Genomic DNA, 27,873 nt, shown 5'->3' with positions numbered 1-27,873 from the left:
ATTTTAAGCATCTTTCAACATGTCTTTTGATCATCTCTTTGCCTTCTTTAGAAAAATTGAATTTGGTTCCTTTGCTTAGTTGTCTAGGTCAGTGACTGAACCTTTGTCCACTGATCCACAGATTGGTGAAAAACCACAGCTTTCAACTAAATGAGGCAGACCAAGTGGTTTTAAACCTTTTTTTGTATTTCTAATTTCACATCAGTCCAGAGACTGACAGTTGAAAACCACTTACCTTGTCAGGACAACCTGGTTTATTCTTGATAGGGCCTACTGTAGAGAGTGTATCAATGCAACACCTGTCCATGTTTGAAGCTGTGGAATTACAACAGCTAGCTTCTGGATCCTAATTCTAGATCCTAATGGATCTCCTTTTAAAATATACCAAATTAGGGGTAAGGGAGATAGCTTATACAGTATATCACATACCTAGCAAGTACTACACCTCAAATTCTATCCCAGCACCTCTGAGATCTGATCCTCATTTAAATATATATATATACACACACACATACACACGTGTGTGTATACAATATATATGTACTTTTTGATACAAGTTTTGAATCTAGCTGGCTTCCCTACCCAGTGACAAGAAAGTGTCCCTTTTAGTAAAGCTGCAATAATCAGAATACTAGAAGAACACATTATCTTCTTTCTTAAAGTGCCAGTTAGTTGTGGTAAGGCCAGTGGTGAGGTTAATGATAGCATACACCCATCCCAACCCCATTTTGTGGCTGTGTTGAGCTACAGCAGACCTTGAGTCTGTGTTTAGTGAAGTAATAACTGGTACAGAGAGCGTAGAAAGAACAGTACTGGGAGGTATGGCAAGTCTGTAGCATGATCAGTGCTTGTCAGCTTCAGCACCAGGAATATGCAGGCAAAAATTGTCCATATCAGTGCTTCTATTCCTGCAGAAAGTTCCCATATTTCTAGTGTCCTAGAAATGCTTCAAGATGACCCAAGAATTCCCCTTTCTATATGACTTAGGTGCTTTAAGAATCACTACTTTGCATTGGGTCCTGGAATAAGTCCAAAGGCTTGCCCCTTTAGATTGGACTTAGTTCTCTAAAACCTCTATGATCTCCTTGCCACTAGTCAGCATTGTTTTAAGTTTATTGGGAGGACCTCTCTCTCTCTGGTATAAATCTCAAGGGCTAAGGTATCTGACATGGACCAAAACCTCCTACGCTCTCAGAACTCTGTATTTGTGACATCTCTCACATCCTGCAGGACTTGGGCTATTTCTGGTTCTGTGCTCAAAAGTAACCTCTGGCAGTGCTTTAGGAACCATATGCAGTACTGGGGATTTAAACCAGGGTTGGGATATTGCCTTAACCCCTGTTAGCCCCTGTACTATCTCTCCAGCCTCAAGTGTTATGTTTGAATAAAATCCCCATCCCTTCCTTATGGCATAAACTGGAATAAAAGAGGATAAAACTGCATAAATCCAACCCCACAGCCAGCACCACCAGAGGCTTTAACTGACTCCTTGGCTTTTGGCTAAACTAAGATCTGTTCTACCTTCCTGGTAACTCCTGGAGGGTGGGGTGGGCAGGAGGTGAAAGAGTTTTCAAAACAAGGTGACTGTTATTTGAACACGAAGACAGAGTGACTGTCAGTTGTTGGTGCTGTTTTGTTCTCTATCAAAGTGTTTAATGTTGGGGGATCAGGTGACTTTTCTGTGGTTTCCATCTCCAAAATTGCTGATTCCCAAAGGAGAGAGCTCAGTCTGGAATTTTTACTGAAGTTTCAGAGAACAAAGTTATGAAAGCCCCCATGTCCCAAGCAACGTTTAACACATTCACAGGGCAGTGAGCATGTTTTTCTGCAAATATTTATTTAGAAAGATTGAAACAAATGTAAAGAGACTGTGTTTGTGGCAGTTTCTTTAGGTGAGCAAAGAGCTAATAGTCACTATGGCAACCAAAACACAAGCAACAAGGAGAAAAATAAGACCAATGCGGCAGTACTTTGAATGTTTCTCTTGCTCTTCTTCCTTTTTCAATAAGGTGTCAAAACCAGGTGTGTACATGTCTCCCAACCAAAACCGGAGGTCATTTGGATTTTCCTAGGAGAAAGTTACATGGGGAATAGGCTTGAGGTATCAACACATTTATAAATTAATAAATTTTTGCAGAACAAAACAGACAGGGGTCCTGAAAGTGCAGCTTCACACCAGTCCTTTGGGTGATGCTTTGGTGTCAGGATTCACATCTGGGTGTGCCAAATGAGGACAAACGTGCAACTGCAGCCTTTGACTGACCTGCATCCCTCAGATCCAGACCTTAGCTTAATTAGAAATGGAGGTGAGCATGACTGTCAGACCGTTCCATTCCTGTTGGATGGACACTGGGGTTCTGGCAAGTTTTAACCAATTCAATGTCTCTTTCATCTCAAGCAGTGTGTTATAGTCAGATTATTGGTTTGTGAAAAGGTATAGTGGTCAAGATCAGTGCTTTTCAATTAGGGATCATAGGGATCCTTGTAGATTCGGGATATTCCAGGGGAGGACACAGGCGAAAATTATGTAATTAGGAGACCATGACATATGACTGGTAGGCCAACTGGTAGGATGTGGTTGAGGGGCAGTACATGGAAAGGAAGCAGATTTCAAGGAGACTACGGGGGAAAGTTTGAGAAACACTGCTCTATGTGGGCCTTAAAGGTTTGATTTTTTCAGTAAATCCAGTGACTGATGTCTACAAACAAGGAAGACCAAAAGATCAAGAGTCCCTTCCAGGGTTCTCAACCTGTTACTCTCCTTTTAGAGGCAAGAACATTTTTACCTGCAGACTCTGGCATTTTTTTTGTCACACCCGGCAATGAACAGAGGTTACTCCTGGCTCTGATCTCAAGAATTACTCCTGGTGGTGCTCAGGGGACCATATGGGATTCTGGGAATCAAACCCGGGTCGACTGCATGGAAGGCAAACACCGTACCCACTGTGCTATTACTCCAGCCCCCACTTTGGCATGTTTTGACCCAAGGAAAATACTGAGTATATCTTCCTCCACACCAGCCTGTTTCCTATGCATTTGTTCTTTCTCCTGCCTCATATTTCTAGCTACAAGAATTGTCTTTAATTCAGCCTAACCTAGTTTTCTAAGCCCAAAAAATTCTTGAAAACTTTACTGTTCATGCTTTTGTAAAAAAAAGTTATCTTCTGTACTAAACATTCAACATCCATGCCTGGCATCTAGTAGATATGCAACAAATACAGGATGAAAAATGGAGTCTTTTTTCATAAGCCCACCTCAGGCATGATTCTTTATCATATGTGGTGGCTGGCATCCATATTTCTCTCAACCTCTCTAGTATAAAAGGACATAAATTCAGACAGTTGAGTTCGGCCTATGGGACCAATGAATTTGATCTAACTGCTTGAGGACCTCTACATGGGGAGATATGAGTAGATTTCCAGTCAGGTAATAGAGCTCTTCCATCATATTATTTCTAACTTCAACTTTCAGTCTTGAAATTGCTAAAGTACTGAGATAAAATGTGGGTGACCTGACCTGAGGGATGTGTGATTTAGAAATCCTTGTCTGTCTTCACACTTATTCTTTGTTTTGTTTGTTTCCTGATCAGAGACCTGTACTTCAACTCCAAGTTTTCTGCCTCTGTTCTCCATAAGAATTTGTGTAATGGAGTGTGTCTTCTTTGTCACTCTGCTTGTTGCTTGCTTTGGTAACTTAATATGAGGGCTTTTCCCCCCTATCTTCTTATTTATAAAGTCTTAGAAATTTAGGAGAAGAAAAATGGGAGTGAGTTCCCAAAGGCACCTGAAAAATATCTTAGCCCCTAACAGTGGCAAAATTTTGAAATAAGGTAATGGCTGGGCCTGCTGGTTTTGAGATAGGAGAGGGAAAATGAGGAAATAAGTTGAAGCTGTAGGAAAGGACTATATATTTAGGTACTTAGGATGAAGATAAAACAGTTTATTTAATGTTTAGAGTCACAGCTCTCCAAAGCCTCTCTAGGGGTTGGGAGAGCTAGTTCAAAGTGCTATGCTATTGTGGGTCAGGAGAGATCTGGATTAGAGCCCCTCATAGTTCCCCAAGCACCCCTAAAAGTGGCCCAAGAGCACCATGCAGGGGAAAGGCAGCTGCATTGCTGGCTTGGTTCCTTTCCCCACCACCTCCAAAAGCATTTCTATAAATGTCAGTGCTGAGGAAGAGTAAGATGGGGAGTCAACTTACATGTAGAGGACAAGTATGGAGGTGTCCTGCGGCTTCCACTAGCATCATGCCCATCAGATTGATGCTCATCCTTCCCAAACATAACGGGTAAGGTAAAACTGTACAATGCACGAAAGCACTCCTCCTTGTTTCAGTACCATTCCATTTTCTTAGTCTCACATTCAAATATTTTTTCCTTAGTCACTGTTTTTTGGTCTTAATTTTTTATGATCAGTTACATAAAGCCATAGCTCTGTAAAACCAGGGTGACTTAACTGTTTGGACAAACTCTCATGTTCTTGAATTTGTGCCTGTCTTCCTTTGCTGTCCCTAACGGAAGAGGCTTCTCATCTAAGTGATCTCTGTCTTCTAGAACTCCACACATTCTCTAAAACTAGGTTAAAGGAACTTTCCTCCAGGCTCTATTAACTACCTGGGATTTGGCTCTCTTATGACCCTGCCCCACACTTTCCACCAAGAAAACAGTCACGGTCATCTTCTGTCTTCTTGTTACCAGTAGTTAATTTGCTCACTTGTAGCACTGTAGCACTATCCTCCCATTGTTCATCGATTTGCTCGAGCGGGCACCAGTAACATCTTCATCATGAGACTTGTTGTTACTATGTTTGGTATATCAAATACATCAGGGGGAGCTTGCCAGGCTTTGCTGTGCAGGCGAGTTACTGTGGGTAGCTTGACAGGCTCTCCGAGAGGGGCGAAGGAATTAAACTTGGGTTGGTGGGTCAGAACCGTGCAAGGCAAACGCCCTACCTGCTGTGCTATCGCTCCAGCCCATTTTGCTCACTTACATGAACTTTTTCAAGGCTATGAACAAAAACATTTACATTTTCAACATTTTCCTGTGTAGGACAATAGAAAGTTCCTGTCTACAGTCTTGTCTCTTATGTAAACAATAAAGGGAGAAGAAGAGGTTCTTGTGTACAGTCAAGAAACGTACACAATCAGTATGCCTTCTCTGCCTTCTCCAAGAGTCTCGCTTTCCTAAAGGGTTACTTTTCTGAGGCCTGTATTCTCCCCCTGATACAAAGCACAGATTACCACAGATGGGAAATCATCTATTATAGAAGCTTCTCCAGGAAAGAGACTACATTAAAGGAGAAAATGCATTAAATATACTAAGAGTTGAAGACATTTCCAAGATAGTGGACAAAATATTTCTAGTGCACACTTGTTTTAAAAGTATAATTATTTTAAAGAAGCATAATGCTGTTAGAGAGAGAGGGGAGGTAGGGAGGGAGTGGAGAGAGGAGGGAGAAGAGAGGAAGAGGGAGAAGAGTAGGTGGGGAGGGAGGAAGAGAGAGAAAGACAGACAGACAGATAGACAGACACTCCGGGGCTTAAGGTATTTGGCTTAAAAGTATGGTGATATTTGGTATTTGGGAAATGTCAGGACTTCCTGGCCCTGGGGGCAGGTAGAGACAGGTCAAGACTGGGCAGGAATCCCAGCTACCTCAGAAAGAGAGGGTCACCCTGCCTGCTTCACTGGTATTTCTAGGTTTTCTATTTGATGGGTGACATGAGGGGTGAGCAAAGGGAGAAAAACTAAAGTTGGATCTAAACTGGGTGAATGATACTTAGATACTTTCAGATACTTTTACTTTTTTTTTTAAATACCTTAGATACTTTTTTCTCTCTCTCTGGTTACAAAGACACAGGAAATGTACAGAATGTAAATATGTAGTTCTTATTTTGAGGGGGAGTGTGTTCTCCCAAACAATGTTGGGGCCATTCCTTGCCATACTTGGCCGCCAGGCCAAACAGTTCAACCTAGGGCTTGACCCTGCAGTGCTTTGGAGTAGCAATGCTGGGAGGTGCTGGCCAGATGGTGCTGGGCATCTCACACAGGTTCCAGCATGTGGAAAGCAAGTGCCCCTGACTGCTACACTACCTCTCTGTCCCCAACTCTGCAGATCATTTTTATGATCTGCTCAGGGCTTACCCCTGGCTCTGTGCTCTGAAATCACTTCTAGCAGGGCTCAGGGGACCATATACAGTGACGGGGACCAAATCTTGGTAAACTTTACACACAGCAAGTCCCTACCCTCCTAACTATCTCTTCAGAACCCCAATTCTGCCATCTTAAACCATTATGTGGAATTGGAGTAAAATGCTATTCTTCTCCTTCTTTTTTAATCTATTTTTTTTTTTGGGTGGGGAGGGACATACCCAGTGGTGCTAAGGAACTATGTGGCATCAGAGATTAAACCTGGGGCTTCTGCATGCAAAACATGTCCTCTAATCCCTTGAGTTAGATCCTGGGCCAAACAAAATACTCTTTGGCAAGTGCTTAAGAATAGAATATATGACAACATGGTTGGAGCGATAGCACAGCGGTAGGGCGTTCGCCTTACGAGCGGCCAACATGGCCAACCCGAGTTCGATTCCTCCGCCCCTCTCGGAGAGCCCGGCAAGCTACTGAGAGTATTCGATATGCCAAACACAGTAACAACAAAGTCTCCAATGGAGACGTTACTGGGCCCACTCGAGCAAATCGAGGATCAACGGGAGGGCCTTCAATTGATGGTTTTAATGAGGTAAATACTGGTGGTCGGATGGTGTTAAAACAATGTATGTATGTAACTATCTTAACAGTATTGTAAATCACAAAACCTCAATAAAAAAGAAAGTGTAGAAGAATGAATTTTTGACTATTGATGTGCATAAATGGTCATAATATTAGGAAAAAACATACAAGGTCTGGCGACTTAATTTTCCTTTTACTTTCTGGGAAAACCTTTCTTCTATGCCGCATCATTTCTTTCTCTTAACATTATTCAGATGTAATTGATGAAATTATGAAAAAAAAAGAAAGAAGCACAAATACTATGAAGGGTAAATGGAAGTTGGGAACAAAATGACCTAAAATGTGTGTTGAAAGAAGGGTCTCTGTCCCTCAATGCCCTTTACCCATTTTAGGGGGACCACACCCCACAGTGCTGGGGAGGCATGCGGTGTCAGGGATTGAACCTCAGGTTCCCACATGAATATGCATCAGCCCCTGAGCCATGTCTCTAATCTCTCGACACCATTTACTTTGGGTTTATTTGTCTGGTTCCCTTTATTATGGAAGGTGCTAATTCTTTGGTATGGGTACCTTAAGATGCCCAGAAAGGTTTGTGTGCAGGGAATGCCTGTCATATTCCTCAATGGTCCATGAAGGATTCTTTCTTCTTTCTTCCATAGCTTCTTCCAAACTGATGTCACCATAGAGTGGGTTATTCTTCAGAACTGATGTCAGGGATGGTGGGGGGCTGTCTGCAGCTGTGGTGCCCTCTGCACGGGATCGCTTCATTACTCGAGCAGTAAAATTCTTCTTTTCTCTCTGTTGAAGGTATAGCAAAAGACTCCTCTTATCAATGGGTCACTGATGGTGAAGAGTGCAGTGTGCAGTGACCAAGACTGAGAATTTCCTAATTCTTCCTGAAAACCCAACTGATTCACACAATGAAGGATTCTAGGACCTAGGCTGACCTACAGTTCTCTCACTCAGTATTTGAATACTTTTTTTGCATGTGATTCTGTTTTGTTTCAATGATCTCATTAAAATATTGTTTGATGAATACAGAGAAAAGGCATTGTCCTTTAATTGAAATTGTACAATCCTGAACAGAGCTTTTTCCTAGTTCTCTTGCTCTGAGACTTAAGGAAATTCAACTTCTTCCTATTTGTGAATTCCATGATGAATATAAGTAATATTTAATATTGCTCTATTCATCTAAGAAATTAAAGGTTGGTTAAAAAAAACATTTTATCGAATTTCCTTCTCTTGGAAATTTTCTCTCAGACAACTTTAAGCAAAATATTCCATGGCTTCTTAAACTTTTTCCACATATAAAATACCTATGAATGAAACATTTGCTGACAATACATAATAAAGGAATTTGTTTTAAAAAAAATTTTTAGTTATGTGACCTTATATGGGTCATGGCCCATAATTTAAGAAGTTATAAACTAGACTAACAGCTTCAGTTTTCCCTATGTGTCTGTAGATTAGCTGACTCTTACGTGGCTATAATACTGACTTTCATATTAAACTATCCTTTGTTTTGGGTCCAAACCCAGTGCTGCTCAGGGCTTCTTGGCTCTGTGGTCCGAGATCTATTGGTCGGGCTCAGGGGACCCATATATGGTGTCAGGGATTGAATCTGGGTTGGCTGCATGTGAGGAAAGTGCCTTTACCCATAGAACCATGTCCTAAGCCCTGATATTAAACAACTTTGAAGTATAAAGATACACATAGAAAAGCTCATGTAAGTATATGTATCAATATGTCTTCACAGGCCAAAGAACTCCCAGATCCCATGAAGAACCTGAGCATTGGGCTAAAGAGATAGCTCAATGGGCTGCTACATGCTTTGCTGCTTTGCCTGAGGGAGACCTGAGTTCAATTTCTGGTACCACATGATCCTTCAAGCACTCTCAAGTGGCCCTATCTCCATCCTCAGCACAGCCAGGTATGGCTCAGAAAAAAGAACCAGATCATTACTAGTCAGCATGCTTCTTCCCTGTCCTTTCTCTTGCACCAGAATGATCAGTATCCCAAAGTCATAGCTTACGACTAACTTGTATTTGTATTTAATAGAAATAAAACCAGATAATATGTATTTGTGTTAACCCTTAGATTTTTTGCTTTGTTTTTTTACCTGCCTTGGGACTACAAAACTGTCATAAGGATACAAAAAGGTTTAATAAAATTTATTCAGTAGCAAGGTAAAATTGAGAAGAAATAGAAATCTTATAAAGTTTCACTTAGCAAGCAGCATCAAATAAGAATTCCACATAAGTTAAATTTTAAGAATTCTTTAAAGTAACACAAATTAAAAAATTAGGAGTCAAAGCAATAGTACAGTAGGGTAGTGTGCTTGCCAGGTGATTCCTTGGCACAGAACCAGGAGTAAGCTGAGGGGGGGAGGAGGAGGAGGAGGAGGGAGAGGAGGAAGAGGGAGAGGGAGTAGTGGAGGAGGAGGGGGCAGGGACTTAAAAGATGACCAAAGTGATAGTACAGCTAGTACAACACATGCTTTGCTTGCGGTGGACTCAGGTTTGATTCCTGGCATCACATATAGCCCCCAAGTCCTGCCAGGTGTGATCTCTGAGCTAGGATAAGTTTTAACTTTGAGCTAGCACAGTGGGTAGGGTGTTTGTCTTGCAAGCAGCTAATATGGCTGACCTGAGTTCGATTCCTCCACCCCTCTCAGAGAGCCCGGCAAGCTACCGAAAGTATCTTGCCCGCACAGCAAAGCCTGGCAAGCTACCCGTGATGTATTTGCTATGCCAAACATAGTAACAAGAAGTCTCAAAATGGAGAAGTTACTGGGCCTGCTCGAGCAAATCCATGAACAACAGGAGGACAGTGACAGTAACAGTATGTTCTTCGAAGTTTTAGGTTTTTCCTACAGTGTTATTGTCATGATGCCAGTTACTTTCATATCTGTTAGACAGGTGGTGGGAAAATTAATAGATAATTTATTAGGAATTTGATAGTGGTGTAAACATAGTAGTGGTGGTTGAGGTTGAGTTTGTATTATTGGTTTTTTTTTTCTTTTTTTTTTTGGCTTTTTGGGTCACACCCAGCGATGCTCAGGGGTTACTCCTGGCTCTGCACTCAGGAATTACTCCTGGCGGTACTTGGGGGACCATATGGGATGCTGGGAATCGAACCTGGGTTGGTCACGTGCAAGGCAATTTCCCTACCCACTGTGCTCTCACTCCAGCCCCGAGTTTGTGTTATTGTTGATTGTTGTTGTTCTTGTTGTTGTTTTTTCTAAAAGGCTTAAGAAGGAAAAGATGAATTTATTTCATCCCAGCCCTTCAGTCTAGGTCTAGATAGACTATAATTATCAGAATAAAATTAAAAGTAATTAGATTATATTAGTCAAATGGATTCTAAAATAATTTATATTTTAAAATATTGAATTTCCTACCTAGACGTTCCTGAACTATTCATTACTTTGTTATTATTTATGTATATTAATCCTTATTATTGCTTAAATAAAACTTAATAAAGTGATTTGAGTAGTAATATAAAAAATAAAGTGATTTAATATTTGATAAATTGATTTAGCCAAGTGATTTAAATAGAATATATAAAAAATTGAGAATATACAATTGTCTACAATGGAATCTTAGAAAAACATATTTAAGGAAGAAAAAAACAATATTAGAAGGAAGATTAAGCTATAAAAGCAAATACTGAGTGGAATATGAATGTAAACATAACTATTTGTACTGATCTTATGTCAACATGAAAGTAACAATAATCTCACCAATTTTTACATATTAAAATAGAAGACAACTGAAATAGCAAAACAGTGGCAGCTTGGGCCTGAGAGTATAGCAGCTAAGGCACTTGCCCTTGAGCCCCACCAGGAGTGAATCCTGGGCACTCCTGAGTGTTGTGCTCTGCCCCTGCCCCCACCCTCCAAAAAAAAAAAAAAACCCAAGGAAAAACAACAACAACAACAAAACCAGTAAGAGCTTAGCCAGGATATTTTTAATATTTTGGTACTCTTTTTCCCCCTATACCAGAAGAGTAATCCCAGGGTCTTGCTCATATAAGATAAATGTCCCCAAACGAAAGTACATTCTCAACCCTTGTTTGGGTTTGTTAAGAACTCATTTCAGTGCCAAGATAGAGTAGTAATGAAAAGTATACAGAAAGTATAGCTCTTTAAATCAGTAGAGCATTAATAAAAAGAGAAAAGGCAACTGACCAATAACTAAAACCAAAAATCAAAACAAAACAAGCTACTATAAAGAGGAAAACTGAGACAAACGGGAAAAAAAATAGAAACATAACATTGTACATAAATAGAGTGAGTGAATCCTCTGTTTAAATGATAGCTGGTCAGATCAGAATTTTAAAATTAAATGTAACTGCATACTATTTACAATAGAAATACCTAAAGTCTCAAAGAATTGGGAGTAGACAAATGTAAGCAGGCAGAACAGGGAAATGCAAACACATGTGAGCTGGGTGCTATCTGCCATTCCTGACTGTGGATAGTCACTGCTTTCCCAGTCTGTGGTCAAGTAACATTGGAATCAGCTTCCTCCCAGGATGGGTGAAGGGGATGGGACCCGATTCTTGAAATCTCCCATATAAATTGGGAATCCTTCACTTTCTGTGTTCGGACCACTCTAACAAAGGGCTCTGGCGATAACAATACTACAAGTGGAAGACCTTGAAATTCTGGGTGACTACCTGAGAAAGAGCTACCCTTCAATCCTGTTGCTCTTCCTTAGGCTTTTCATGAGGAAGGATTTTTGTGTTTAACTGCTAATGTTTTTGGGGGCATTTGTCATACCACTGTCATCTGGTCTACCTTTCCTAATACAGAAAGTGGCACTTTAAACTTTTCCGGTTTAGCTTGTGCTAAAGAAGCAGGAAGGAATTAAAAGTACACCAAGAGCTGAAATGATGGTTATTCATATTACACAGATGATTGCCATATGTTTTATGTTATCTGTGATAATGTGATGAGCTGGAGCGATAGCACAGCAGTAGGGCGTTTGCCTGGTGCGCAGCCAGCCCGGCCGAGCCAGGTTCCATTCTTCTGTCCCTCTCAGAGAGCCCGGCAAGTTACAGAAAGTATCTCGCCTGCACGGCAAAGCCTGGCAAGTGACCCATGACATATTGAATATGCCAAACACAGTAACAACAAGTCTCACAATGGAGATGTTACTGGGCCCGCTCCAGCAAATTGATGAACAACAGGAGGACAGTTGTTTGTTTGTTTGTGATAATGTGATATGCAACTACCTGCAAGTCTAACAAGGGGTATTTGTAAGAAATAAGAATTTTTTTGCATAAATAATAATACCGCAAGAATCAGAGCATTGGTATACTACAACAAAGTGAGGAGATTGGAGGAAAAAGAGTTTCAAGAAGAAAGGAAAGAGATGAGTCTAGAAATTTGGTGTCTTCTGTTGAACATGTTTCAGGACCCAAACACTAAGATAAAAAAATTCAGAATTGTCATTCTGTAACTGATAAAAAATTTTTTCTGCACATAGCACTTACCAGCTAAGAGAAATCAATTTCTAAATGAACCACTCGCTTTTGCAGTTTCTCACCCCACACATCATCTTGTAAACTTAGTCGGACTAGATTCTAAAACTGTAGTTGCCACCCTGCAGCAAGTGTGTGTGACAAAACTTTTTCAACAGTAGAAGGTTTCTGAATATGCAATGACCAAACTTTTTCAACAGTAGAAGGTTTCTGAATATGCAACGACCAAAAATAACTTCAAAATCAGCTGTGTAATGAAGCTGAGGTGTTTCTGACAGTACTTGCCTATGGCTATATTTCTTGGGTAAAAGGGGTTGCAAATAGGAAAGGTTTAAGCAGCTGTGGGCTAGACCAAGACTAGGATGACTGCAGTAAATTCTTCCTTTGAGTGGGAAATATGAAAGACACAATGGCCATTACACCAGAGAAATCTGAGCTCTAACTAGGATTAGATTGTATGGCTCTTCTTCCTTAAATAAATTAAACCCTGATTCTGCTTTATCGAAACTTTTGCTCCCTGGTTTCACCCCTAGAAAGCAATGCCTGGTTCAACACTTATTCAATCAGAAGTGACCCACTTTAAGGGCTGTCATAGTTTTTAAAATTACTCATACCTAATGTTTGAATATTTAGAGGCCTAGGAATATTTTTTTTTCAAATTGTTTTAAATAAATGCCTTTGAATCTATATTTGTGGTTTCTTTGGTTAAGGTTAGTGTCAGCTCCTTCCAGATAAAACATTGTTTGTTTGCAGTCAGTTCAGCTTGTCCGTAAATACACCTAAAGTTCTTCTGAAGGCCTCCCTTTCAAACAGGCTTCCCTGCTTTGCTTATCTTTATTTCTTCTTTTTTCTTACTCCCCCGCCCTTCCCCCCAGCTGTGTGGGTCACACCCAGGGATGCTCAGGGGTTACTCTTGGCTCTGCACTGAGGAATAATTCCTGGCAGTGATCGGGAGACCATATGGAATGCCATAAATCGAACTCAGGTCGGACACTTGCAAGAGAAACACCCCATCCACTGTACTGTTACCCTGGCCCCTTTACTGCTTTTCTGATCTGCCTCCTGTCCTCTTCTTCATCTCAAGGACCCCCCTTGAGGCCATCTGGAATAAATTATGAAACCACAACTTGTGTTGTTTCATTCAGCAAAGAAATCTGATGGACGTAATTTTTTTCTTTATTGCTCAAAGCCCTTAAAAAAAATCTTGAGTCAGAGATAAGAGTATTACAGGGTTAATTAAGGTTTTACCTTGAGCACAGCAGGCCGAGGTTGGTCCCAGCACAACCAAAAAAAAAAAGCCCTGTGCAGGCCGGGTGTGGTTCCCTTCCCCATAAAAAGAGTATGTCATTCAATAATGAAGAAAATTGACAGTGTTCTAGACCATTTCTTTAAGTAGGCTATGCAGATTGAAAGTATTTCTGGAAATAGTGCTCGGGAAGAAAAAAGATACAACCCCACAGTCCTAGAAATGTAAAGGGAATGTGAGAAGAGGCATTATAGGGATGAAGAGATGTAATAGAGTTATCAAAAAATCTCTAAAATTAGTTGGCATTTTTTCACATCAAGTAACACCAAACTTACAAAAATAGAAGATATTAATAGTGTGATAATTTGATATTTAAACAGCAGTGTTTTTTGGTTGTTTGTGTGTGTGTGTGAGGGGGAACTGGGGTGTTGGGTCACAGCTGGCAGTGCTCAGGGGCTATTCTTGGCTCTGTGCTAAGGGATCACCCTTGATGCTACTAAGGGGATTATATGCAATGTTGAGGATCTAATTGGGTCAATTGAGTGCGATGCAAGTGCCTGAACTCTTATGTATCTCTCCAGCCCTGAATTAGTATTTTTAATATCTAACCTAGTCACACACAAGTAACACCAGATTGATGAAATTTTGCAGTCAAGTTCTAATAGACATTCGTGAAGGAGATAATTTATATTTTCGTTGAATTCTTCCAGAAAATGGGAAAACATAACTACTACCCAACTCATGAGGTTGGCATAAATTCCCAGCAAAGGCAAGAATAAAAGGAAAAGGTAACATAATTCTAGGTCAATTTTTCTTATAAGCCTAAAGGTATAAATAATCACCAAAGTGTTTCTAAACAGATTACTAAAATATATGAAATTATACAGAATGAAACTATTTTATATTAAAAAAGGAAGTTTTACCAGGAAGCTGGTTTAACATTATGAGTAAATGCAATTCACTACACTAACAGAAAACAAATAGAAATTTGTAATAGAATCATAAAGACATTTTGAAAATATTTTAGGATATTAAAAGCAAATTTTCTTAGCAAACTTAAAGAACTTGGGGGGATTGTCTAAATCTAATTCAGAGAATATGTCAAAACCCTCCAGTGTACAATTTACTTAATAACTGAAATATTAGAAGCATTTGTTTTAGTTTCAAAATGAATACAAGGATTCCAGTAATCATAACACTCAAATATTATTACATTGGGGGCCTTAAGCAATACAGTAAGAATAGAAAAATAAACTAATAAAAAGAATAAGTTTATAAATAATGAGACAGAACAGCAAATGACATAATTATCTACAGGGATAATGAAGAGACTTTAATATATTCTCTGAATCAAGTAGTATTATTATTTTATATGGGTAAAACTTTATTATAACTTATGATTTAAGAGATTTTGTTCCTTGTTTTATTTTATTAGGGACCCACACCCAGCAGTGCTCAGGGGCTATTTCTTTCTCTGTGGAATTGATTAGGGTGGTGCCGGGGGGCCATATGATGCCACAAATTAAACCCAACCCAAGCCAACCCAGTGAGCTATGTCTCTGGTTCAAAGTTTCTGTACTTTTAAGTGCAAATATATATTATGATGCTACAAGTTACAGGTAAAACTTCCTGTTAGAGAACTACAACCTGTAATCAAAGACCATATTGATAATTGAGTTAATGAAAAAATATGATTACAGGTTTTAAGAATCAAAATCATAAAGATTTCCTTGTTTCAAGTTTTATCAGAGAACATATTTATTTATATATTCAGAGAACATATTAAACATACAACATGTTCCCTATTTCACTTAGAATGAAGGGAGGCATTTTGTGTATATTTCATGCGTGGGCATATAAACTTTCTCTGAAAAATTCCTTCTGCACTAAGTACAGTAATTATGTTTTCCAGATTGCTAGCATGGTCTTATAAAACACAGATTTGATTATGCGATTTTATTGCTTAAATATTTTTTACTGACCCCTCAATTTCCAGGACAAAAATGAAAATCTCAGACATACACCAATTGCTGGCTCAGTCCTCATTTGATCCTTATCTGCTACATTCCCCTCCATGAGATCATGGCTGGAGTCTCACCCAAGCTATCATAACACACATGGTATCTTATAGTCTTTTATGCCAGTAGCATTGGGTTATGTGTGAGAAGAGTATGGTGAAACAATTTGGGTCTTGTTCTTGGCAGCATACTTTCCAAGGCTAAATTTCAGAGCTCACTGGTGATTTTTGTGCCACTGCATAAATCTAATATAATTTGATAAATCATGTTCCAGTGTTTGCAATTAAAACTGTGTCCAACTGAGTGATGATCCTTGATCTCCTTCCGAGATATTTTAGTATTTTAAAAGTCCTACCACATTTCCCATTACAATGGGAGACTCAGTATATGGCGCAAAGCATTCCAAAGTAGTCAGTGGAGGATGGGGAGCAGAGGCCTCTATCAGAAAATGATGGCTTGTGTTTTCAGTTAAACTTACAGTTTTGCCCAATAGGTGCCTTGCTTACGGCCAATCTCCAACAGGCTCAGGATGAGCCTCATTCATGAGAATGAATCAGCTGAAAAACTCAGGTATGTGTGTTTTGTAACTGAAATCTCCAGACTTTCATGGATGTGGGAATGGGCAACCTCCCTCCATATCCTTGTTCTTTGTGGAGCCTGGCAGTCATGCGCATGAATTGTCTCTAGCACCACATAAGCTCATTAACAGCCATGATCCAGAGCCTCACAAATAAATCTTGGAAGAGAAAGAGCAACACCACAGATGATGGGGTGTAATGTAAAAGGCAACCTATTTTGATAAAAAAAATACATATATAAGCACACAAGGGGCAACCAGTAACAACTTGTTAGTAATCTCTTCTACAAGGGCTTAATGGCTCAAAAGTGAGATACAATACTCTTCACACACTTTTTTCTGGAGTGATAGCACAGCGGGTAGGGCGTTCGCCTTACAAGCGGCCAACATGGCCGACCCGAGTTCGATTCCTCCGCCCCTCTCGGAGAGCCCGGCAAGCTACCGAGAGTATTGGATATGCCAGACACAGTAACAACACTTTTTTCTAAGAAAACTTTTTTGCATCATTTTTAGTGGATTATTCATAAGAAGCAATACAAAATAACTTATTTAGAATGTGCTTTTGGGGCAGGTTTAGGTTGTAGTGGGAAAATTCAAAATAATTGTGGTGGGATAGTGTAATGGTGCTGGGATTGGTGTTGGAATATTTGATGTAAGAAATTATTTTGAACAGCATTAAAAAATAAAATTTTGGGGACCGGAGTATAGCAATACTGCTTGCCTTGCATGCAGCTGACCTGGATTCAATCCCTGCCATTCTATATAATCCCTGAGCAATGTCAGGTATAATTCCTGAGTGCAGAGACAGAAGTAATGGAGTAACTCCTGAACACTGCCAAGGGTGGCCCCAAAACAAACAAAAAATACAGTTCTTTAAAAACAGTAACAGATCCTGAGGTGAAAGAATAACATCAGAATTTAAGGGGAAGACATAGCTATTAGAATTTAAGGGGAAGAGATAGCTATGACTTCTTAAAATGTGAGGAAAGGTAGTTGGTAAGTAGTAAATGATACTGGCTAGAAGTCAAGTGAAAAAATTGCCTCTTACATTTGATGCAACAAAAGACCTAAAATATCTGAAACAAAGCATTTTTTTATCATTTAAACAAAATCTTACATTTCTTCTACTGTTGTTCCAAATGCATTATAGAAGATACATGCCCAAAAATATTTTAACAACCATAAACATTGTATTTTCACAAAAGTTCATTGTACTGAATGAAAGTTATTGTGAAACAGCTTTACTTCTCTAAGATATATTATGACTTATGTCTGTACAGAAAAGAATTAACTGTTCATTCTCTGTCAACAATCTGGGACTACTGACATTTTGAAGACCAGTGCTTAAATTTCTATGTGAAATCATAAAGATACATATATATATACATATGAGAGATATATTTAGGACTTACACATCATCTCTCAGGTCTTTGTTTTAACTGCTGAGTTACCAACAATTTTGAGGTCGTGTTTGTAGGTTAAGTCCAATCATTCCATGAGGTGACTTGAATGTCAAGCACTGAGGACCTGGGTGATGTGAGCTACAAGTAGTTGTCAGACACTGAAGTTCCTGCAGCCACAGAATTTCATAGATGTATTGGCCCCTTCCCTAATGCAACCATATACAGACACAAAGGCATTCATATATTCACAGTAGCACTATAGCACTGTCCTCCCATTGTTCATCAATTTGCTCGAGTGGGCCCAGTAAAGTCTCCATTTGTGAGACTTGTTATTACTGTGTTTGGCATATCGAATTGATCACGGGTAGCTTGCCAGGCTTTGCCATGCGGGCGATATACTCTCGGTAGCTTGCCAGGCTCTCTGAAAGGGGCGTAGGAGAATCTAACTTGGGTCAGCCAGGTCGACGGTGTGCAAAGCACACACCCTACCTGCTGTGCTATCACTCCAGCCCAGGAGTTCCAGGCTGTAGTGTGCTATGCCCATCGGGTGTCTGCACTAAGTTCAGCATCAATATGGTGACCCTTCATGAGTGGAGGACCACAAGGTTGCCTAAGGAGGAGTGAACTGGTCCATGTCGGAAATGGAACAGGTCAAAATCCTGTGCTGATCCAAAATATATAAATAAGATATACAAATATCTTCTCCCAGGTGTGAGGTTGTCTTGGTGTTTCTGTGGTATATTCTTTCATGGTGCACAAGCCTTTAAGTTTGATACAGTCTTATTTGCTCTTGCTTTTTGTTTCCCTTGGTGTTGGAGTTAAATCTCTAAATGCATGTCTGGGTGCCTAATATCTAGCTTTTAAATAAGTTTTGACATAATTTCTGTGCATCATGTTAAATAATTACTTAGGCCTGCAAGATACCTGAGGTCTATAGAGTATGTGGTAATCCTGTATTCCATCCCTAGCACAAAGTCCCATAAGCACCAAATCTGGAGTAGCCCTGGGCACCCCAGATGTAGATTCAAAACCAAATCATGGTCTACTTTTTTCTTTTTTCTTTCTTTGTTGAAAATGGCCGTGCAATTTTTCTAATACTATGTAGTAGAAGAGACTTTTCTTTCTCCAATGTATAGACTTGTTCCTTTGTCACTAACATCGTGTGTGTGTGTGTGTGTGTGTGTGTGTGTGTGTGTGTATTTCCGGGTTCTCAGTTTGGTTCCACAGAGCTGTGTCCCTATTTTGCTCCCATATAATGCCCTATTTTGCTCCTATACAATGCTGTTTTAATTACTCTTTGAAATTTAAAGTCAGGGAGCATGATGCCTTTAGTTACTTTTTTTCTTTTTCAGAATTGCTTTGGCTTTTCAGAGGCTTTTGTGGTTCCATGAAACTTCTTAAATTGTTCTACTGTCTTGAAAAGTATTGGTATTTTGATAAAATTTTAGTATATGTGCTGGAGTGATAGCACAGCGGTAAGGCGTTTGCCTTGCGCAGCCAGCCCGGCCGAACCGGGTTCGATTCCTCCACCCCTCTCGGAGAGCCCGGCAAGCTACTGAGAGTATCTCGCCCGCATGGCAGAGCCTGGCAAGCTCCCTATGACGTATTCGATATGCCAAACACAGTCACAAGTCTCACAATGTAGACGTTACTGGGCCCCCTCAAGCAAATCAATGAACAGCAGGAGGACAGTGTTTGTTTGTTTATTTGTTTGTTGAATAAAATTCTGGAGATCAATCTTAGTAAGATTAAGGTAAAGGCCCTCCCGTTGATCATCGATTTGCTTGAGCGGGCCCAGTAACGTCTCCATTTGGAGACTTTGTTGTTACTGTGTCTGGCATATCGAATACTCTCGGTAGCTTGCCGGGCTCTTCGAGAGGGGCGGAGGAATCGAACTCGGGTCGGCCATGTTGGCCGCTTATAAGGCGAACGCCCTACCCGCTGTGCTATTTGATAATTTTTTCTTCCAATCTATGAACACAGAATGTCTTTGTCTTATTCTTTTAGTAGTACCTTAGAGTTTTTATTGATTTTTAGACCTTTCACATTCCTTATTAAATAATATTCCCAGATATTTATTCTGTTTTGATAACAGTTATCAATGGGATTGGTTTTTGGTCTTTGAGGCCACTCCTGGTGGTGCTTATTTCTGTGGGGTTTGGGAGATCATATGAGATTCCAGGATCAGAGGATCTGCATATAGAAGGCAAGCACTCTATTGACTGTTATATTGCTCTCAACTCTATAAATGGGATTTAAAAAAAATTCCTTTTCCCTAAATCATTGTGTAGATAAATGCAATAGATTTGTATGTATGATTTTTTTTATCCTGTCTCTTTACTGAACTCACTGTTTATTTCTATAGTTTTTTGGTGGAGTGTTTAGAGTTTTACGTATTACTGCATTCATGTATTATTGTATTTATATTGTTGTATGCTATATTATTAATACAGATAGTTATTTCCTCTATGGATTCCCTCCTTCCCTCCCTTCATCCCTTCCTTCCTTCTTTCCTTCCTTCTTTCCTTCCTTCCTTCCTTCCTTCCTTCCTTCCTTCCTTTTATTTCGATTAATCAAATCTGTCTAGACATACAAAATTCTGTTGAAAGGTAGTGGTGAGAGTGAATTCCTCATATTACAAACTTTAGAAAGTTTTTAGTTTCTCGTCATTGAGTATGTTAAGTGTGAGATTGTCAGAAATGACCTTTGTTATGCTGAGATATGTTTCTTCTATTCCAATATATTTCCAATAAAGAATATGTTGAATATTATAAAACATTTTCATAGTGGCTATGAATAAGATCATATGATTTATAATGTTTAGTATTTTAATTAATCTGCACATATTGACCCATCCTTGTATCCCTGTGTTGATCCTCACTTGATCATGGTGGATGATCCATTGTATTTCCGTGGTATCAGTGATATCTTTACTGTTTCATTTCTGAAACCTTTTTAAAAGACAGTTTTATCTTAGTTTCTTGGTATATCTGGTAATAGGTTCATCTTAGTGTTTCCAAAAACCAGCTCTGTTTCATTGAACTTTTGTTTATCTTTTTGGTTTCTGTTTTCTTTACCTCTGATATAATTTTTATTATTTTTTTCTTTCAGTTGATTTGTGGTTCTCTTTTTCCCTCCCCTTCTAGTACTCTTATTTGTAAGGTTAGATTTTTTGAGACTTTTTTGTTTATTGATATGGGCACTTATTGCTCTGAATTTCCTTCTAAGTTCTACTTTGGTGCTCCACAAAGCTCAAAGGTCATATTTATTGCTAATCTCATTGTTGTTGCTTTCTAGTTCATTTTCTGTAGTTTCTCATGTAATTTTTATCATTGTTTTCTTCATTGACCCAACTTATCCAGAAATATGTTACTCTACTTTTAATATCTATTTTTAATATCTAAAACTCTATTTTTAATAGCTCTACTTTTGAGGTGTTTCACATTTTCTTTCTTTTGTCTTTTAAGGGGGTCACTTATAGCAAAGTTCTACCTTGTGCTACAAGTTTGACAGTTGAATGGTGACCTGAGAATGTCTGTGTACTATAATGCCCACAATTGACAGCGCTTGGAAGATGCATGAAGCACCAGGGATATGTTTTGACCTTGCACTGCTAGACATATGATTTACTACTTGAGATCTAGCTCCATGCCATAGTGATCAGAAAAAAATGTTTCGTAGTACTGCTAACTTCACATATGCTAAGACTTCTTTTGTGTTATGACATGTGCTTTATCCGAGAGAGCATTTCATGTGTACTTGAGAAGGATGTGTATTTATTTCCTAAACAAATATGTATGTATATATCCATTAACTTAATCTCATTCATGACTTCATTTAATGTGATTTTTTCCTTGTTGGTTCATTGTTTGGATGAGCTATCCATTACTGTGTGTTAAGATCCCCTGTAATTACTGCATACTGCCAATGCATTCCTTGAGGCCTGTTAATAATTGTTTTGTTTATTTGGGTGCCATGTGGGATGCATAAATATTGTTGACTGTTATCTTCTTGGCAAATTGATCCTTGATCATTATATAATGTCCATCTTTGTTTCTCATTCCCTTTTTGAGTCAGACATCTATTTTATTAGAAGAATAGCACACCCCACTCCTACTGTTTTGGTTGGGACACATTGCTTAAACCTCACACTATGAGCCAATGTTTGTCTTTATATATCATATGAGACCTTTGTATGCATAGTATTCATTGATCCTTTTTTTATCTACCCAATTACTCTGTCTCATCTGATGTGTACATTTATTGTGATTTTTTTTGTATATTGTGTTTTTATGGTTATTTTATATGTCTTTTCATTTTTTTCTGCCTTTCATTTAAATGACCATCCCTGATTTATCACTTTCACCATTTTTCTTTTGAGCATCTTTGCTTCATGGACGTTTTTATTTAATTCACTCTTTTTCATATCTATCTAGTATTTCTGAATTTTTTTAAACTTCAATATCTTTGTTGAAGAATTACCTCTACTCTTGCATTTTCCTTATCTCAGTAATAGTGCACATTTGATGCATCATTGATTTTCTTCATAATCGTTATTTAAAATGGACTGACCATTTCCATGAAATTGAGACTTATTGCAGAAGAAATTTCTTTCTCACTCATTCTGCCACTGGATTGAACACATTCTCTCTCTATGTCTCTCTTTCTCTCTCTCTCTGCTTGTTTTTCCATTAGGAAGCACTGTAGTTCTAAAATACATTTTTCGGGAGCTTGAGGTGTATGAACGACAGTAGCAGATCTGTCTGGGGGGCAGAGGGAGATGCTCCTTCCTTCTCTTCCAGGGTAGAAAGAACCTACTTGCTTTTAAAATCTGCTGTATCCTCTCTTGCTACTTGAACCTTCTCTGAACTCAACAGACCTTTGAACAGACTGCTCCTGTCCATCAGTCAAGGGCGGCCTTGCTGCCATGGGTGGTCTGGTAATAGACTTTGTCTGGAAACAGGGTTAGCCAGGAAGGCTCTCAACCTTCCAAACTTTGCCAGATCTTCTTCAGAGAGATTGAGCTACAGGAGGGATTTCTGCAGTTGCAGGCTTTGAAGTTTGAAGGTTCGAATCAACAGTGACCAGAGTTGCTGTCAGGTTGAGTCAGCAGAAATCACCTGTTCTCTTGTCACAAATTCCTGCACCTTAGCAGCCACTCTAAGGGAGTCTGCTGGTGCCCAAGAGATACTTTGTATTTTCAAAATGCAGGGATTCAAAAGAACAGGGACTAACTCAGACTTCTGTTGATTAGCAGTCCTTTGTGATAAGCCAGATCTAAGGTGCATGAGCTAAATGGATAATTTGTGTTGCTTTTAAGGTGGTTGTTTATGATATAATGGGGGACTCCTAAGTAGTGCTCAGGAGGCCAAGAGACCTCACCTGGGATTCTCACCAACTGGGTTAATGGTTCAGAGGATTTGTGCCCTCTGAATTGTGAGGTGCTGGCAATACCTGTGCCACCCTGTTGGTGCTGGGGTGGGGATGGGGGCCTCTGCCGATGCACTGGACTATGTTTAATGCTCAGGGAAACATGTGTCCCCAGGAGTGAAACCCTGTCTTGAATGTGCCCTAACCACTGTACTGTCTCCTGAGCCTGGCCTGGCAAATTATAGTCCTCCATTATTTTATCTGTTTTACAGACTCTAATGAAAAATAATTTCAACACACTTTTGAATAATGACGAAATTGTTGGTAATACAACATAATTCCTGTACTTGTTTAGGAAGAAATACTTTCAAATTGTTTTTACTTCACTCGTGTGTGTGTGTGTGTGTGTGTGTGCGTGCGTGCGTGTGTGTGTGTGTGTGTGTGTGTGTGTGGAGGTGAAGTATACCCGGCAGTGCTGAGGGCTTACTTTTGGTTCTGTGCTCAGAGATCAATCCTGGGAGGCTGAGGATATGGGGTACCAGGGACATAACCTGGTGCATGGCAAGTACACAATGTACTATCTCCCCGCCCCATATTTGCTTCCCCATTTAAGAGAATGTACGAAATGAACGTTATCTTCGAGGCTTGGGACAAAACAAACAAATGAAACATTATCCTAATAGTCTAGTTTTAAAAATGAAAATTCTGAGGTAGTGTTTTAGGTAGTGTTATAGAAACCCAGTTCTTTGGTTCTTGAAAAATAGAAATAGAAATTGAATAGAAATAGAATAGAAAAGAAATTAATGGGGCCCAGACTTTTTCCCAGGCAGTTAATTGGGGAGGGGCTTGTGCCTAGGCAGGAGGAATATTAGGGCTGAGTGGGTTGGTTGGCTCCATGCAGGCAGATGAGGTTGAGGGGAAGGAGGGTATCTAATGCCCTTTCATGGATGGGCATTCAGAAGCATCTACCAGTTCATAACTTTCTTGTTTATTGCCAGGAAATGTTACATTCAGTTCTGGGAACTGGGGGGTAGCCCACCAATCTGTGCCTGTGTTCCCTGGGTCACTGGGATTTGCTGCACTCAGTTCTAAAGATTTGCACCCGGCACTCTGGTGCTGCCTGGCTAGTGGAGATAAGGGCCTCAGCAGGAGGGTAGGAGGGCTGCTCATCTGGCCACCCTGGAAGATCATAGAGCATATGGGCTGCTTAATACTGCAAGCACTGTAGCACTGTAACACTGTCCTCCCGTTATTCATCGGTTTGCTCGAGTGGGCCAAGTAACGTCTCCATTATGAGACTTGTTACTGTGTTTGGCATATTAAATACGTCTTGGGGAGCTTGTCAGGCTTTGCTGTGCAGGCAAGATAATCTTGGTAGCTTGCTGGGCTCTCCTAGAGGGGCAGAGAAGTCGAACCTGGCTTGGTCAGGCCTGCTGCGCACAAGGCAAGCGCCCTACCACTGTGCTATTGCTCAAGCCCAGGAGCTGGAATTCCTCTCTGCCTCGCTGAGTATTGGGAATTAGCTTGCAACTAAAGGTCTGAGTAGCTTCCCTTCCAGATTTTGTTGCCTGAGCAGTGCTGTTCACTTTCTCTGGGGTATTTGTAATTCTGGCTTCTTGATTTGGATGAGGGGCCAAGTCCAGTCCTAATCTCATTTTAGTCTGGACTAAGTAAGGGCCATGATAGACTCCTTTCAAACTTTTTCCTGTGGAGTTGACATGAGAAACCAAGTGTCTACACTCTTTATACAATATTCTTTCCATCTATTTCATGTCATCCCAACAGAAATACTCAGAGCTAATTGATCACTATCACTATCACTATCGTCCCATTGGTCGTCAAATTACTCGAGTGGGTACCAGTAACGTCTCTATTCCTCCCAGCCCTGAGATTTTAGCAGCTTCTTCTTAATCGTCTTTTCCCAACAATTGGAGGCTCTCTCAGGGTCAGGGGAATAGGACCTATTGTAGTTACTGTATTTGGGATATCGAATATGCCATGGGGAGTTTGCCAGTCTCTGCCTTTGCAAACAGGATACTCTCAGTAGCCTACTGGGCTCTCCAAGAGGCATAAGTGGGTAGGAAGTGTCTTATAATGTGTCGCGCGGCAGCGCGGTCTGAAAGGCGGTCTGGAGCATGGCAGTGGTTTGGTAGTGGAGGTTGGCTGCCAGGGCTGGGTCCTAGGGGTGGGGAGGGCTCTCACCCACCCCACAGCCTGGCGTGTGGTCTGGTGGCATGGTTCTGGTAGCCTCCTGGCTGGTTCCTTTGGGTTGGGGAGAGCTCTCACCCGCCCCACAGCCTGGCGCGGAGTCCCTCATCGAAAAGGCTACATTTGCTGAAGTTCAGACTGAAGATTGGGGCCAGTTCATGCATATCTGTGACATAATTAATACTGCCAGTGATGAGCCAAAAGATGGAGAGCTAATTGATAGCAGCCATAAATGCATTTTAGCAGCCATAAAGGCCTACCTTATTATACCTGATATATAACTCTCTTTCCATATCATTACAGATATTGGAACAGATATCTCATACACACAAATGTATAGTATATACACATATATTTTGAATTTTAAGAACATAGAGATGTTAAAATCCTGAGGGGAAAATTACGTATGAAACAAATTGCAATCTAATACAGTAAATACAAATTTTGTTACTCACACGTTGTTTTAAATAATATATTTCCTATAGTATGTCACTTAACATTTCCTTCTAGGGTATATGAATAGCTATAATATATTTATTTGCTATTCATAGTTATTAAGAATGTATATAAGTATATAGGGGCAGATTTTTGGTTTTCTTGGTTTTCCTGTGATTAACCATTTCAACCTATCTTGGCCTATCAAAAATGATGCCTTTTAAAACTGGTGAATTCATTCAGGTTAAGGAGAAAAATTCCATCAAACTCTAAAGTTTTACATGAAGAACACAGGCCAAGTCCAGTATAAAGTATAAAATAAAATGGTCTATGTGTTTCACCCTCCTGAGGATTTATTGGATGTAAAAAATAGGGCTACATTTCAGGGCACAGAAAGGCCAAAGTTTTCTGAACTGATTTCTAAATCATTTTATTCTGTAGTACAAACAGAAGAGAAGAACAGCAAATATTTCACTACATTTAACTTAAACTAAATAGCAGCAATTTTTTTTTGTAAAGGTATTGGATGGATAAAGAACTTTTGAGGGTCATAAAATAGAAGGACTCAAAATTCTTTTAAAGTCAGTTGACATAATAGGCTGCTTACAATGGAATTAAATTAAAACTCTCATAGGTGGAGGAAACACTTACATAACCATTTGAGTATACTTAGATTTGAATGATCTCATGAAAAAGGTCCCAGGCAGCCCACAAACACACCACAGAGGAATCACTTTACACCAGGACTCATGAACAGCAACTGTTTTCTTAAAAGAAAACAAATTTCTGCTCAGGGAATTTGAACCACTCCAAAGGACTTAATGACTTACAGAGGTCTGTAGGTCAGTCACATCTGTTCCGAAATGAAATGCTTCTTCCTGTGTCTGAATGGACTAACCCTTCACCCCACTAGCTCTGTGCCTTAAAACAAAGACAATTCCTGTTTCTAGTGAGGTACAACCTAAACAGGGTCTTTATGTCTACTCCAGCATGTGGAACTCATCACAATTTTATTCTTACCTTTTGGCCAGCAAAATAGAAGATGCAAAGAAGGGAGAAAAAAAAGCCACCAACATAGAAAGGAGCATAAGACATAGCCGACTTTATGTTTGAAGGTCTGATGGGAATGTCTTAATCCACATGGGCTCTGGTGGAAAATAAGTCTCCTTCCATGGCAGAGTTCTCCCTCAATTATAGCTTTCCTTTAGTTTTTAGGTTTCTGCTGTTTGACTCTCTGAATCTCCCGTGTGAAGTGAGAGGAGATCAATGTAACTGAGGTGAAATCTTGGGCTGTCCTCTCTGTGAGTGAGCCCACAGTGTCAGCCTCCAAAGCTGCATGATTTTAGCTTAGATGCCATTGGAGAGAGGGTAGTTCCTCTCCTCCACCCTTATCCACAGGTCTAACAATTGGTTGGAAAAACGTTTGAAGAAAAAGAGTGAAAGGAGCACTAGGTACCATCAGAAATTAAGCTAGTGTGTAGAGAAAAACACACAGGTGGGAGAATTCTGTTATTTTATGAAGAGAGCAGAGACGGACTTCTGATACTAAGGAAGAGAGAACAGCTTTGTCCTGCATGGTGAGAGTGAAAAGCTAGCTAGTGACTTTATGCTTTGTATCCTACAGCTGTCCTTTTTTCCACAAATGAAATCGTGAGGAAGTGACAAAGAAATACAAGGTGGAAGGTGAAGTAAAGCCCCATTGCCCCATGTTACCTGAGAGTAGACAAGATTTTGCCAGTGTTGTCCTGCAGGATCACTTGCACCTGGAAACCTGGCCAGGCTGGCTTGAAGCAGGGCTGAGTTCCTCATTAAAGACTTCACATCAAGCTGCAGGAATTTGTCAGGATGGTTGTTATTTGGCAAAACAGAGAGATCCATGTCGCCCTTGGTCTACCGTGGAAAACAAAGGCCAGTGAGGTGGCTCCTGTCAGACATGTCCATTATTAATGAGCCTGAGGACGCTCCCATTGCTACCTGACACCGCTCTCAGTGGTGGATGCTACTCTGGAAAGGATATATGAGCCCACAGGAACCAGGCAGTGTCCTGTCTATACCACATATGAGCACGTACACATACATACACATAACAAACACACATTCACTCAGGTTGCTTGAATGGGCTTGTTAAATTTAAGGGGATTCCAAAATTAGATATCTATTGCTCTTAAATTTCTTCAGTCAGAAACAACTCCTCTCTCTGGAGAATCACACATTCTCCTTAGTATTAGTATCCTCCCTCAACATACCTTCCCTCACTAAAACAATAAATGAAGAAGATAAAAATTTAACAACTTGAGGGGACTTTTCTGGATCAAGGCCTCCAAGGTGAATATCAATGTTGGATGTACTCAGCATGTGAGATACTCACCTGTAGAGACACGACTTTTCTCTTGAGAGCCTGGCTG

General features: G+C 39.9%; 1 protein-coding gene across 1 annotated transcript; it reads right to left on the bottom strand.

Moving 5' to 3' along the window:
* Nucleotides 1–1,888: 1,888 nt before the first annotated feature.
* MINAR2 (membrane integral NOTCH2 associated receptor 2) lies at nucleotides 1,889–27,346 on the bottom strand. Its single transcript, XM_056124431.1, has 3 exons — nucleotides 27,182–27,346; nucleotides 7,295–7,522; nucleotides 1,889–2,068 (listed from the first exon to the last, which is right to left on the bottom strand). Exons 1-3 carry the CDS (start codon nucleotides 27,344–27,346, stop codon nucleotides 1,889–1,891), a joined length of 573 nt encoding a protein of 190 aa, XP_055980406.1.
* Between the last annotated feature and the right edge of the window lie 527 nt (nucleotides 27,347–27,873).

This window comes from Sorex fumeus, unplaced genomic scaffold (genome assembly GCF_029834395.1).
Source record: "Sorex fumeus unplaced genomic scaffold, SorFum_2.1 ptg000051l, whole genome shotgun sequence".
Taxonomy (NCBI): domain Eukaryota; kingdom Metazoa; phylum Chordata; class Mammalia; order Eulipotyphla; family Soricidae; genus Sorex; species Sorex fumeus.
The sequence above is the reverse complement of the archived record's forward strand: the minus strand, read 5'-3'. Positions and strand labels throughout refer to the sequence as shown.